We start from the raw sequence: 13,840 nt of genomic DNA on the forward strand, positions 1-13,840 counted from the left end.
CTATTTGAAATCTCTTTTGGAACTGATAAGGCAAAAAAGAATTCTTTGTGCTGTGCTTGGTGTCTTCTGATTGGCATCTGTGTTTTATCAGACTAGATCTTCAGAGAACATTGTGTATGATTTTCTCTTGGGTGTCATGCACCTTACTTATTAGGGAAAGGCAATAATCTTTTCTGGAGTGATACAATATACTTAAAATGTATACCTTTCTACATCAGCTCCTTTTTTAAATTATTTTTTACTCTTTTATAAAAAAGCAATAACAGGTATTGGTAGCATGCATTATGTTTAACGAGACAAAAAAATGGAGCTACTGAAATTACCTGGCAAAGAAATTTACTCCTTGTGCTATGTTTTATTGCCTTGAAGAAGAATGTGGAAATAATGTACCTGTTTATCTCTTTACAAGGCAGGGAAAATGTACGCTCAGCTATGCGTACCAAAACCGCGTGGTGTGACATTCAGCCTGTCCCTGCAGTGTTGGTGCCGTTTGTGTCCCATGAAACCTGGCTGGGGCTCTGGTAGCTGCCACTTTGGTCCCGCAACTCATCCTGTCATCAATGTTCTTTCCTATCTTGGGACAACATGTTGCAGAGGGGAGGTGATAGATTGCTTTCTGAAAAAAAGGGGACTTGCGTCATTTTGTTAACATCTTCATGAAGTCGTAATGAAGATTACTTCTGTTTTTTCTCAGAGCTGATACAGAGTTGCCTTGTAGAAGGTGCTGAGTGTCTCCTCTTTATTATGGAGGTTTTTTGGGGGGACTTACCATACCTCCTAAGAAAGCTGGATGTGCTTATTCCTTCCCAGGATGTGCTAGTACCGAGTGTAGAATCACAGATGCTTAACAACTCTTTGTGGTGTAGTCAAAGAATTTCTAGAATACAAGAGTAGGAGGAAGCAGAATAAACAAACTGTCAATTAGTGGCTAAGAAAAATACTTTCTGTGAGCAGTCTGCAATTTTAACTCTGATTAGTAAAATCATAGCTGTTGTCATTTTGACTTGAGAATGCAAAAAGAAGCCTTTAAAATGTAGGCGTTGAGGGGAAGGAATGGATTGGGACAGGTCTGACTCCAAGCTGATTTTAGGGAGGTTTTTGGCGTTCAGAGTTAACTAATAGAAACGTGAATTCTACTCATTGAGGAATGTGGCTGTAAATTGTACAGAAGTAGCTTGAATGGGTGTCGTTTAGGGACAAGAGTTGTTCCCTGCGGTGAGGAAGCACCACTGCCCTTCGAACGCAGCTGATTCAGATCCGTGATGGGAGCGTGCAAGCACCCCACCGCCCACAAGCAGGGGCAACCAGGTCCTGCCTGAGGAACAGGGACAAGGAGAACAGAAAGTGTGCAGAAATGACACTTTTCCATACGCTTGCACCATAGAAGTTCACTCTGCTGCTTCTGAACTGCCTCCGTCTACTGTGCACTACGGGCTTAAGCCTTCTGCTTGATTGATGGTAGAAGTAGTGTGAGACAGGATCCAGGTAATGACGGATCTCTGATGGGTCATTTAACATGAAACAAAGCAACCGATGAGTCCTGTAATTATTTTCTTGGGCAGCCATTTCTTTTACTGCTTTCCTTAATGTCTTTAAACAGCTTTGTATTATGAAATCTCAAGCAGAATACATAAATTACTCCAGTTTGGCTTTTACTGCAGATATTAACAGTTAGTCTTAAAATAAAATCAGTATTTATAAGGAGCAGAAATATTATCTTTTAATCCTGTGTTAATAAACTGTAGCTTATAAATTCCTGTTTATTAAAATGTAGTGCCCATAACTCAAATTCGTGTTGCAGCTCCCTTGTGAACCCGTTTTCAGTGACAGGCCTTTTTGAATCCCTGTTCTTCTTACCTCCCTTCTGACTGTCCTTTTCTTCCCCCTCCCTCAGTTTTTGGCTTTGGTTTTCACATTTCCCCTCACGTAAAGAAAAAGAATCAGAGGAAAATAGGCCAGGGTGGTGTTTTAACTTTACACTCCTTGAAGGTGGACTCCCTTGGGAACGTGCTGGTGGTCCTTTTCCGTTGTGCTGTAGGAGGTTGCTACGGAGCAGCATGCAGCATCCCACTCTTTGCTCCCACGTGTTTAGCACGCTGTCATCTCTGCTTTCAGAGGTCGTTAGGCTTCTGTTTAAGTCACAAACTAAAACTAACTGTCCTTTTTGCTATGTTTTTTTTTCAGAGGTGGATTGCAAAGATATCCTATAGACAAATTTACAAAATAGAGTGCTCTCTTGGGAGATCAGATTGCCTAGCCTCTCCTTACATTTATTTTTCGTTTAATTTTGCTTTCAGGTCTATGCTATCTTCATACCACTTCGTGCTATATGCAGTATGGGACATCTTTTGATACACTTGTCATGGTTCTTGTTACCCTACCCTCAGATATCTTCCTTGAAATATTCTTTTGCAACATTTTTCTCATTTTCTGAATGTTGTTTCTGAAGCACTGGTAGTTTCAAGCAGCCCTGTTACAAATATTGTGCAAACACTGCATGTCAACTGAAATGGTACTGCTTCTTTGAAAAGAGAACTCAAAAGGATGGAGTGGAACAGCACAATTAAATATTTATTTGACTAATTGTGATGCTGCTGAAGTTTTCCTTGGTAGTTATAAAGAGTAACTGGATAATTGGGCCTGGATATGATGGACCAGTATGCTCTTGGGCTTCAGCGCTATCTGTTTTAAAACTCTTTAGGCATCTGTTTAATGTTCTCAGGCTCCTGAACCAACTCATTATCTTAAACATAATCACGCCAAGAGCCCCAATGTCACTTAAAATTGACCCAGGGTTGTATAACAATTGGATAATAGGATGCACGTACGCTTTGCACAGATTGCCAGTGCAGTTCCCCTTGTTGGTACAAGTGGTACCTGTACCAAAATGAGCGAGTTATCTGTATTTTCTTCACGATTCTGGAGTGGTGTTTGGGATGTTGCTGGCTGCTAAGCAATTTGGGGGGCTTTTCTCTTTCGTGCTTGTGCAACATTTTTGTCACTGGGAGATTGTTTGGTCTTGTTCCCCCCACAAGAAGCTCGTGAGGCTCCACTTCAATTATAACCCAGCCTGTTTCACAGGACCTCCTAATCAGGCTCTTCTGATGCGCAGTTTTCCGTCATCGTATGATGGTTGATTAGTTACTGGTTCACCAGACAGACTAGTTTCTCCTGGGCCATGGCTGGCTTTGTCTTGAGGGTGCCTCCTGACGGCTCGAGAATTATTCAGTTTTAGGCTGTTGTTGAGCCAGTGCTCTTAAAATATTGTTCCCAGAGACAGGGGATTCTTGCTGTGCTGCCATACTGACTCCTAACAGCGTCATGAGGCAGATAGAAAGGTTTTTAGTCTCTGAGGAAAAGATAGATGTCTAATCAAAGGCAGTGATTCTCCATGTGCCGAAGCAGTCTGCTTTACACTTTTCAAGCTACTTTAGGTACTGGAATATTTTATCTTAGTCTTCCTGGAACTTGGTCTTTGTACCAGATGAGATGAAACAGTGTAGATATCCATTTTTTTCTTCCAAATATGTAACTTCAATAAATACATTGCCCTGTCTGGAGCAGGGCAATGGACTAGCTGATAGCCTGTGGTCATTTCCAACTTAAATTATTCTGTGATATTTTAAAAATTGGATGTGAAGTTCTGCAGAGCAGAAAAGAAACTCTTTAGCAAATCCCTTTTCCTGTATTTTATTAAATCTATGTTTGGAATATGTGTTAAAGCTGTTCTACTGTGTTGCATTTACAGATCACTTTCAACACTGGGCTTGGTTATATCATCACTTGCTGACCAAGCAGCAGGGAAGGGGAAAAACAAGTTTGTGCCTTACAGAGACTCTGTACTCACTTGGCTTCTCAAGGTAATTAATGTTTTCCGTTCACCCTGTTCACAAGATGTCAGCTTAAAAGTTTGTAGGATCATTGTAGCATACCTCTGTGTACATGGACTTCTCTTCTTTTTTTAAGGAAATGAGCTAAGGAGTTCTCGTAGCTTTAAGTTATTCCAAGTACTACGGACAGCTAAGTTTACCTTGTGTTAATTCTATATAAAGTCCTTTCTGGCTATTTTCAGTTACGGTGGAATTAAAGCTGGTAGAAGTGGCTGGAAATGTTTATGGATCATGCTGATTAGTTTATATCTAGAGTACCTTTCAGTGCCTAAGTAGTGAGCTTTGTATTTTAAGTGTCTTTGTAAAGACATTGTGTAGTCTCAGAAGAATTTTTAATCCTCAAACTTTCTGTGGATGTGTTCTACAGGACAACTTGGGAGGAAACAGCCAAACTGCTATGATAGCCACAATTAGTCCAGCAGCAGACAACTATGAAGAAACACTCTCTACTTTGAGATACGCAGACAGAGCCAAAAGGATAGTTAACCATGCTGTGGTGAATGAAGATCCAAATGCTAGGGTCATCAGAGAATTACGTGAAGAAGTTGAAAAACTGAAAGAACAGCTCTCACAAGCTGAGGTAACGTTATTCACAGTACAATGTAAACTGAGTTTCCCAAGGAAATGTCAAACTCTGTCTGAAAGACTAGCGTTCTTTTTCGGTCTTACAAAGTGAGGGAAGGAATTGTCTTGCACTCTTCTTTAAAATAATTTACTTTGTTTCCTAAAATAAATCCAACATAATGTTTGCTTATTTTTAATAACTTTTAAATGAGGACAACATTGTACTGATGGTGACCCTTGTCAGAATAGACTGTTCTTGAAGAACTTCATGTCAAGCAATAATTCATGCAGCACAGATAACATAACTTTGTTGTGTAGACTTATTAGCAGAAATTTTTTTTTTACGTTGGTGGACTATATAATTTTATGATGTCAAATGGAAAAGTATGAAAAGCTGTAAGTCTGGTATTGGACCACAAAATATGTGGGACATTTCTTTCCTTGACATTTGTGAAAATCTATTAAAAAAAATGTCAAAAATGCAATACTGAAACCACCAGCAATTTGCTTTACTGCCATAACAGTTAATACTGTGTGATTACTGCTTATCTTAGATTTATACTTCTAATTGGAGAATAAAGCGTCAGAGTAGGATAGTTTACTTGGTCGTATCTGGAGAAATTAGGCACTGCACTGCAGGAAAATATTTTTGATCTTTTCAGGCAAGACGCAAAATACTGGTGAGAAAAAGAACAGAAGTGTGTCTGAGGGTAAATTTGCATGGTGTTTAAACTTCACTTTCATTTAAGGAAGAGTGTTCCTTATATGAACAGTTCCTTACTGACTGAAATGGGAAAATCTGCTTTATGAAAAAGAAGCCATTAACTTTTTTCATAAATAAAAAATTGTTCTAATCCCATATTTTAAATTGGAAAATACTATTGTGGCATGTTCTTAATTATGTTGGCGGACTGTGGCTGAACAACAGGAAGGTGTCCGAAGTCTTACTAACTTTTTAAAAAAGTTTTTGAGTTGTATGCCAGCCTGTTGAATTGTTGGCACTTGGCACTGGAAGTGTTCGAACTCTTCGCTTTTGTTTCTTATTGTGAAATGAGAAGCCTGTGTTAGCTCCAGAGGATGCCTTCCTTTGAAGGTAATCAACAGGGTCAGTCTGAAAGCTTTAATGCAACTCTAGGAACACTTACGAAACAAAAGAATTCGAGAGGAATTTGTATTTGAAACTACTGTTGGAAGAAAGACTTTGCAATTGAACTTCAGGCAGCTAAGACTTAAAATTTTTAAATACTCGGGATTTTTTTTTTTTTAGACAAACACTGAAGCTTGAGTGGCCAGGTCCAGTGGTTTTGTTGGTTCCATTAGCCTCTGGAGCTATGTCGATCTTCAGCTATTTCAGATTTGGACCCATTATAGGTTGATTCTGTACTCTTCCTTTGCAAGTGACCTGTTTTCTTCATCTTCTGCCATGAAAAAATTGGGGATATAGTTGAAATCTATACTTGTTGCATTTCATATTATGTTGCTGTGTTCAGTTCCCTTGTGCAAGCAGACGTTGCAGTGGGAAGAGCAGCTGAGGATTTTTGCTAATCTCTATCTTTTAGGCCATGAAGGCACCAGAACTGAAGGAAAAGTTGGAAGAATCTGAAAAACTAATAAAAGAGCTAACAGTCACCTGGGAAGAAAAGCTAAGGAAAACGGAAGAAATTGCACAGGTATTTCAGAAGTTTTGAGGAGGAAAGACCAGATACTCATATAGCGCAAGTCAGTTGAATTTTTTGAGATTTGGTGGTCTGTGCTGTCTTCCTCACCAGCTATTTAAAATTCCTCTGGATTTTTGTCTTTACCCCTCGTTTCTGGTTTGGGGTTTTTTTGTTTGTTGGTTGGTTTTTGGTTTTTTTAAGTCTAAATTTCATTAGAATAAATGTAGCTCTGTCATGATATCATTGATAAAATCTAATATTTGATTTTAAAATAAAACATCAAAATATGTTTGGGCAACTCATTTATTTATAAGACCAGAGTGGGATCTTGGACACGTTTCCCTTGAAATGACTAAGAAAATGAAGAATTATAAAAGCATTGGAATTTTGGGCGATATTTGTTGCTTTTGCTTTTAGCGACTACGTAACCAGAGAAGGAAAATGTGTACGTATATTCACTTATGTATGTTTGTTATTATTGTACTTAAAATAAGACTTCTGGATTCCAGTGTACTTTTCCATCATTTCCACCATGTGTAGCTTCGAGAACAAGTATCGTTGGTTTGTCTTTCTAGTCTTAATGTTTCAGAAGCACGCTTTGGTGCAAACACTGTTTAAATTAATTAAAAAAAAAAGAAGGTAGGGGGCAAAACCAAACCCAACCAGCCAAACAAAAAACCCCAACCCCCAAATGTAGCAAAGCAAAAGAGATGTGTGATTGAGTAGATGCTTTCGCTGAATGAATGATAATACTGCAGAAGAATAAACCTAAACTGTGGCATGCTATTTTCTACATTATCTATGACAATGATTATCTTTGAAGTAATTGCAACTGAGACTAATTTTTAACTTACATAGAAGTTCAAAGCCACATTGTGTTACTTACGAGTAGCTCTAACAAAATCAATGGGGCTGCTTAGGTAGGTAAGTTCCACTTTGAGGAAGCAGGTGTTTGAGGATTAGATCTAACTTTTTATTGTCGGTGTGTAAAAATAAATCCTATTAGACATATGGTACTTGACCAGTGTCTTAGGTTTTGTTTCTGGTAGCGATACACAGAATGCATGCTTAGCATGTGCATCTTCAGCTTTAGTTGTCCTGCTTTCGTTTACTGGTTGTACTTGTCTCTACATAGTGCAACAGGCAAGATTCACCTATTTTTGTGCTTGCAGGAGAGGCAAAGACAGCTAGAGAGCATGGGAATTTCCCTTGAGTCTTCAGGTATCAAGGTGGGGGATGACAAGTGTTACCTGGTGAACCTGAACGCGGACCCTGCGCTCAATGAGCTTTTGGTTTACTATTTAAAGGTAAGAATGTGAACAGGATGTTTACACAGAATGGAGGAACACTTGTTTGTTGTTTTGAATTTCTGGCTCAGTTTGTTGGTCAGAGTGTATTTAGATTTTTAAGACTAGTTGCAGCAAAATAGGATAGGCCTTCTCCTACTGTTTAGGCTTTTGTTCTCCCTTTGCAGTTCAACTTCAGTGCTTTCCGAATTGATTTCCTGATTGCCAGCAGTGGGAGAAGGGCTCAGTGTGTGCCAGTGTTGAGATAAAGTCTAACTTTTCCAGACGGGATGTGAATAGAATTGCCTTTTGGGCTGAACTTGAAGTGAGAGCTTCATGTTAGATGCTTCTTTTTATTAGTGAACTGAGGATTGCTTTAAATATTTGACGAGTTAAACATAGAGAGATGTAGAGTTTACTATGTTTAGTTGTGTTGCAGTATAGCTGTTTTCTGAAAAGTGACCAACTCCGTGCACCTTTTCTTACTATCCATGTCCTCTGTTATATATGCCTATGACATGACTGGTTTTCTTCACTATTTACATTTATTGCTTGTATGCAAGCAAGGTCTGAGAATATTTTTAAATCAGAATTTGTGTGTCAACTGCTTTATTTTGCTTTATTTAAAACCATATGAAGATAAAGTGCAGAGCAGAAGAACAGTTTGTGTGTGACCTTTACAGTCTTCAAATCTGCTGCGGCACTATTCTGCTCTACGGAAGTGCTTAGCAAAGGACAGCATGTAGATTGTGCAGTCTCAGTGCTTTAACTAATATTGTCTTAGTTATATATAAGTGATAGTTTGCATGTTTCTTAGTAACAGCTTGTTTTCTAGGATCACACAAGAGTTGGTGCAGATACCTCTCAGGATATACAGCTCTTTGGTATAGGAATCCAACCAGAACACTGTGAGATTGATATTGCATTAGATGGAGAAGTTACACTCACACCTAAAGAAAATGCAAGGTACGGAAGGTCAGCAGCACTTTTCAGTGAAGTGTTTGCTTTTCTTTACCAGAAGATAACCTGCATGCATTTTGTATTTTACGTAATCAGGAGTGTCTTAGGTTCTGATCAATGAATAGCTTTGATATAGGTGACTTGGATACTTAGAAGTGAAATTCGGCAATAAAACTGAGATTTCCCCACACGTGTACACACCCACCCACCCACTCTGCGGCATAAGAGGCTGTCAGTGGTTTGGCTCAGAATAAACCATCAGAAGAAGGTATTCAGTAGGATTGAGGGACCGTTGCTTGTTTATATCTTGGGTGGTAGCAAGGTCACTGAGACACTGCTGGCTATCTCAAACCATGCGACGGGATAGTAGGCTGTATCTTGATGGGGGAGGATAAATTGTACCTCACAAGTAGTTCCTGTTGTAAAGCTCAGTATTTTGTGAGAAAGAGATGTTTTAAAGATCTGAAGATCTTTAAATTCTTTTCTAAATCTTAAATTACTGTTGTGTCTAGTAAATATGCAGTGTGAAGTCACATTACTCCTTTTGTTTCAACTTCTGTATTTTAATTATTTTTAATTTTGGGGGCACTGTGACTTCTCGGGTGGAATTGTAAATGTCTTTGTCACTTCATCTCCAGTGGTGTGTGATGAGCAGTGCCTTTGTCCTAGTTAATAGTCATGCTGCTTGTCTGAAATCTGAATATCTAAATAATGTGTAGATTAGTATTGGAATGAGAAACAAAAGTTTGAGACACACCTTAAATCCAATCTCTTCTGTTCTGCCTTCAGTAAAATACCTCTTAGCATTTGCATTTTTCTTCTGCAGCCTGCGATACAAGATTTCAAACAGATGGGATTCAGACTTGTGGTGATAGAGTTACTGTACTGGAAGTCAGTCATTTTGACTGGCAAGAGCGAAGGCACATGTCAGTAGAAAAACATAGTTTATTTTACTTGTGCCTCATCTGCAATGCTTAAGTAGCTGTTTTTAAGACACTAGTGTCAACAGAAATTTAGTTACCAGAATTTCGTTGGAAAAAAAAATGAAATCAAAAATCTGGTTTTAAATCAAATGCGTACATGTTTATGTTGACTTACTTGAGAGACAGCTGTGAATTCAGAACACTGCATCTGAAAAGGCTTTTTTTATCTTACTTAAGTTTTTTTTCCCTTTCAAATAAAATGTTCTGCTTTGTGACTCATGTATGCGAAAGTTCAGCAGCTCCATTTTTCCAATTTTGTGATTGAAACTTAAATACAAAGAAACCTAAATGCAATATAGCAGTATACCAGATGTTTGCAAAAATAGACTCTTGTGAATAACAGAGACTGCATTTGTTGAAAGAATGAAACTTGGATCTAATGGTCTTTCTTCCACTTGAATGCTGAGTATGTTAACAGTATGTTTTACAACTCTGTCTTGACTAACTTATGTCCTGGAGAGCTTTATCAAGTAGGATTTGAATGCATCCAAATTTACAGACTGTTTATAAGAAACAGGCAGTGACCCAGTTTGAGAAACGGGCATTTAAAGAACCCTGAAGTGTTGTACCAGCCAAAGCTAGAGAGGAAAGCTGCTTTGTGTTTAATTCTGACACTAGGAATCAGACCAGTAACTTTCCAGTCAATCCTTTAATGAGAACCTGATTTGTGCATCATATGGTACAAATCCCTGTCTGTAGATGGGAGAAACAGTAGATCTTGTAGTTACTTTCCAACCTTTTATTTTTAGGATTTCACTGAAGTTGTATTTTCTTCTTTCAGATCCTGTGTAAATGGTGCACTGGTATGTTCTGTCACTCAGTTATGGCACGGAGATAGAATATTATGGGGAAACAACCACTTTTTTAGGTAATAGTTGATATTTGTGTTCCGGCCTCTTTACATTTCAGCCCAATTTTTTTTTTTCTTCCACTATTCTGCATAAACTTTTTAGAAACTGAATTTCAATTTTTGTGCAGAATCAATTTACCAAAGAGGAAACGACGAGATTGGCTGAAAGACCTTGAGAAAGAAACTTCGTTAGGAGAGCATGATCTGGATGCAGCTAGTGAAGCTTCTTCAGAACCAGACTACAACTACGAGTTTGCACAAATGGAAGTTATTATGAAGACGCTGAATAGTAACGGTAAGGCAACTGCGAGACAAAAACGTTCTTTTGGATTGTCTAACAAATTCAGCATGGAACTTAATTTCTGGGTAAAACAAGTGGTACACTTGCTCCAGGGGCCTTTGGAGCATTTTCAGAAAAAGATATTTTACAGAAACAATGTTAGGCTTATAGGTAGATAGATATATAAATGCACCTAGGTATAAATACCTATACAAATTAGTAGTTCGTGTGTGTGCCCTGACACACAATTTTATCTGTACATCTGCTGTCCTTTATAGTGCAGCTGAGTTGTAATCATATGCCTGTCAAATCATCACAAAAGGGTGCTTCAGATATGGCTCAGTTAGTTTCATCCTTCCTTTTGTATCAAATATTAGTGACGCCATTTTAACCTTAGTAGAAAAACACTGAAATGATAACAAACCAATAGTCAAATGTCAGCTAGCATGGTTTTTAACGCTTGGTCACCCTCAGTGTTTTATTTAATCTTTGTTAAAACCTATTGTGATGCCTTTTTTGGGCAGTATAATAAAATACAGTGTATAAATAAAATAATGGTGTGATGTATATGTAGAACAATATGGTGTTTTCATGATTTCCAGAAGGCAAGTCATAGTTTGTATGATATACTATGGTATGAAGAAACGCTGAAGAACTTTGTGAACTACTGAATGCTTTGTGCAGGGTTTTAATACACAAAATTTGAGAGGCAGATACCTTGGGTTTTGGTCACTGGGCAAAAAGACACAGTGGGTTGTGTTTCATTGCTTTCTCTTCTCCTTTCTTCATATCTTTGCAGTATTTCTGTTGTTTGCTGTGCTTTCCTTGTTGAAATATAGTATTTACTTTTTTCTTGGTCTCATTAACTTTCTCTGTTTTGCCATTGAGTACAGCATGATGGTTTCGTGTGCTTGACGCTCTCTCAATAGTTTGCAGGTTTTTTACAGCTTGATTTTAATGGGATTGCTTGTGTGAGTGAGTTACAGGGTCAGGTCATTTAAATTGATGTGAAATTACTGTTTGATAACAGAAATGTTTTCATTATGGTTCGCTCATACCAGGAGATGAATTTCAGATGAATCTGCCATCCTGGTGGTCTTCAGTCTTGTCGTCCCTCGTGAAGAATATGTTGCCTGTTTTAAGGCCTCAAACCATCCCGTATCTGTGCCAAAACTGGGACAAAGGTTTTGCACTTGATTGGCTCATGCATGAGACTGCTGGAGAAATTTGAAAGCATTAATTGATGCTTGATCTGCTTGTCACTAACCAGGGATTTGACTAAACTCTAGCAGTCTACAATGAGTCAGTGTTGTTTGAATGGGGGGGTCGCATTTTTTGGTTTTCATGTGGTGTTATCTAGCTGATTGAAGTGATTCTTCACAATATTTCAAGTGTCTTTATGTTTTAGTTGAGTAGGCTTTTTTGATTGTGGTCCACGCCAATTTTTGTCTTGGTTGTTTTTGCTCAAGAACAGTACAGACCGTGCTGTTTCATGAGAGCTCTTTCCTCCCTAATGCGCAGCAAATGTTAGCGGTCATACATGTGTCACAGTTTCAGAGGCGTCATAACCCAATTGTTCTGCTTCTTGTCTCTTCTGCTCCCTCCCAGATAGGTGTTGCTTAACCGAGTTGGAGTAGTAAGTGATAATAAAACCCTGACAAAAGAAGTGACTGTGAGGATCATAGGCTGGTCTTTTGATTCGAAGCTAGAGAGCGCTTCCAGGTTCTGTTCTCCTCAATGGTATAGCTAAAGTACATCATTTTTTTCTGACAGACTTCCAGTTTGTTGGGTAAGAAGTAAAGCAGCTTTGTTACAATACCATTTATTTATTCTTCATTAAAATGAAAAATACATGTGAGTAAGGAAGAGGAAATAACTAAATAACTGAAGACAGTTAATTCTATTATCCATATTCTGTGGAGAAACCCTAGAGGGAGAATAAAGAGGTATTTAAAAATTTTGTTTAGATAATTATTTTATAAGCATGTATTGATATAGCCCAAAGCAAGGGGTTTTGGTTTTCCTTTGTTTTGTGTTTTTTGTTTTGGTCCACCCCCATCTATTTGAGAACAGTAACCCCCTTTAACTAAATCGCCTAGCTTCTCCCGGGCGCAAACACATCAGTTTTTATGGCATGTAACCAGTACAACAGTGTCACATATTGCATCCGGCTCCAAAGAAGCTCTGAGGAAAATGTGTAACTTTGAAAACAGCTGTAAAGAAAACATCCAGATTCTTTCCTCTTCAACGTGTTAACTTTCTTTGTGGGATTCTGTCAGATCAGCTTTGTACCGCTCATTTGTGATGCTGGTCAAACACAGAATGCAGCAAAGAAGTTTACTTTATTCTTGTGTACTGTGCAGTGGTTAAGTAAACAATGTGATTAGGTTATGCAGCTTCTCATTTAAGCAAAAAAAAACTGTTACAGCTCAGGGTGGGGATTTTGATGAAACTTAGCAAAGCGGCCTGTGTCATAACCTTCTTCTAGCTTGCTTAGAAAAATGCACTTGCATGAAATCTTCAGGAATTTATTCAGCATTGTTGTTACTGGATTGACAGATTCGGGATGTGAATTAAGTGACATTGCGGCAAGGTAATAAATGCTCTTCATCCTATGGAGAAAGTACATTGTTCTGGTTCAGTGTTAATATTCTAACGCTCTGCAGAGGATGAACTGCGTATGAATGGTCTTTTCAGGGCCGCTGCACTCTTGTCACATAAATATGTAAAGGATTGGGACTTGGGACTTTTAAGACTGTATGGAATTTGCTGTGTGTTTGGCAGGCACCGGGTAGAATCTTCCCTCATTTACCTAATTTCATCTTCTAACTAGATGGTTTATAATTCACACCATATTTTGCTTTTTCCCTGTGAAAGGCTTGGGGTTTTCTGTGTAAACTGCTTCAAAAGTTAAAGTGAAGACTTTTAGAAAAGTGTAAATTGATGTTTTGCATTCCAATACAAGCCGAACCCACCTTTTTTTTCCCCACACAGTAGTGCATTTCCTTGAAATTGGGAAGTTTTAGACTAGGTCCTTGCATCTTGTTCCAAATATTTTCCATGGCATAATTTGAGCCTGTGGTGGTTGTGATCCTGTAAATCTAGGTGACTGAAAAGATCACTTTTATTAAGGAAATCTGTTCCCTGAACTTGGAGCTGGTCTTGGAGCAATTTAGGAAAGTCTTGTCTTAATGACTCAGCCTTAGATTCATTTCCTGTGTTTGCAAACACAATAGAGGGCTTTTAATTTCTTCCATGCCTCTTCTCTGTCTTCTGCGTAATACCTGATCTCTCAACCGTTCTTACATGTAACTAAAACTGTTTCAGGGATTATGCAGTAAAACCTATGCATGTGAAGGTAATTCTGAT

General features: G+C 38.3%; 1 protein-coding gene across 1 annotated transcript in view; it reads left to right on the forward strand.

Annotated features, from left to right (window-relative positions):
• Positions 1-13,840, forward strand: part of KIF13A (kinesin family member 13A) — a 70,032-nt gene that overhangs the window by 23,162 nt on the left and 33,030 nt on the right. Inside the window, exons 8-14 of the mRNA XM_009698148.1 lie at positions 3,749-3,860; positions 4,258-4,470; positions 6,014-6,124; positions 7,285-7,419; positions 8,234-8,364; positions 10,123-10,209; positions 10,320-10,486. Of these exons, the coding sequence (XP_009696450.1) occupies positions 3,749-3,860; positions 4,258-4,470; positions 6,014-6,124; positions 7,285-7,419; positions 8,234-8,364; positions 10,123-10,209; positions 10,320-10,486 (956 nt within the window). The remainder of the gene's footprint in view (positions 1-3,748; positions 3,861-4,257; positions 4,471-6,013; positions 6,125-7,284; positions 7,420-8,233; positions 8,365-10,122; positions 10,210-10,319; positions 10,487-13,840) is intronic.

The sequence above is a fragment of the Cariama cristata genome, unplaced genomic scaffold, assembly GCF_000690535.1.
Source record: "Cariama cristata isolate BGI_N322 unplaced genomic scaffold, ASM69053v1 scaffold7734, whole genome shotgun sequence".
Classification (NCBI taxonomy): domain Eukaryota; kingdom Metazoa; phylum Chordata; class Aves; order Cariamiformes; family Cariamidae; genus Cariama; species Cariama cristata.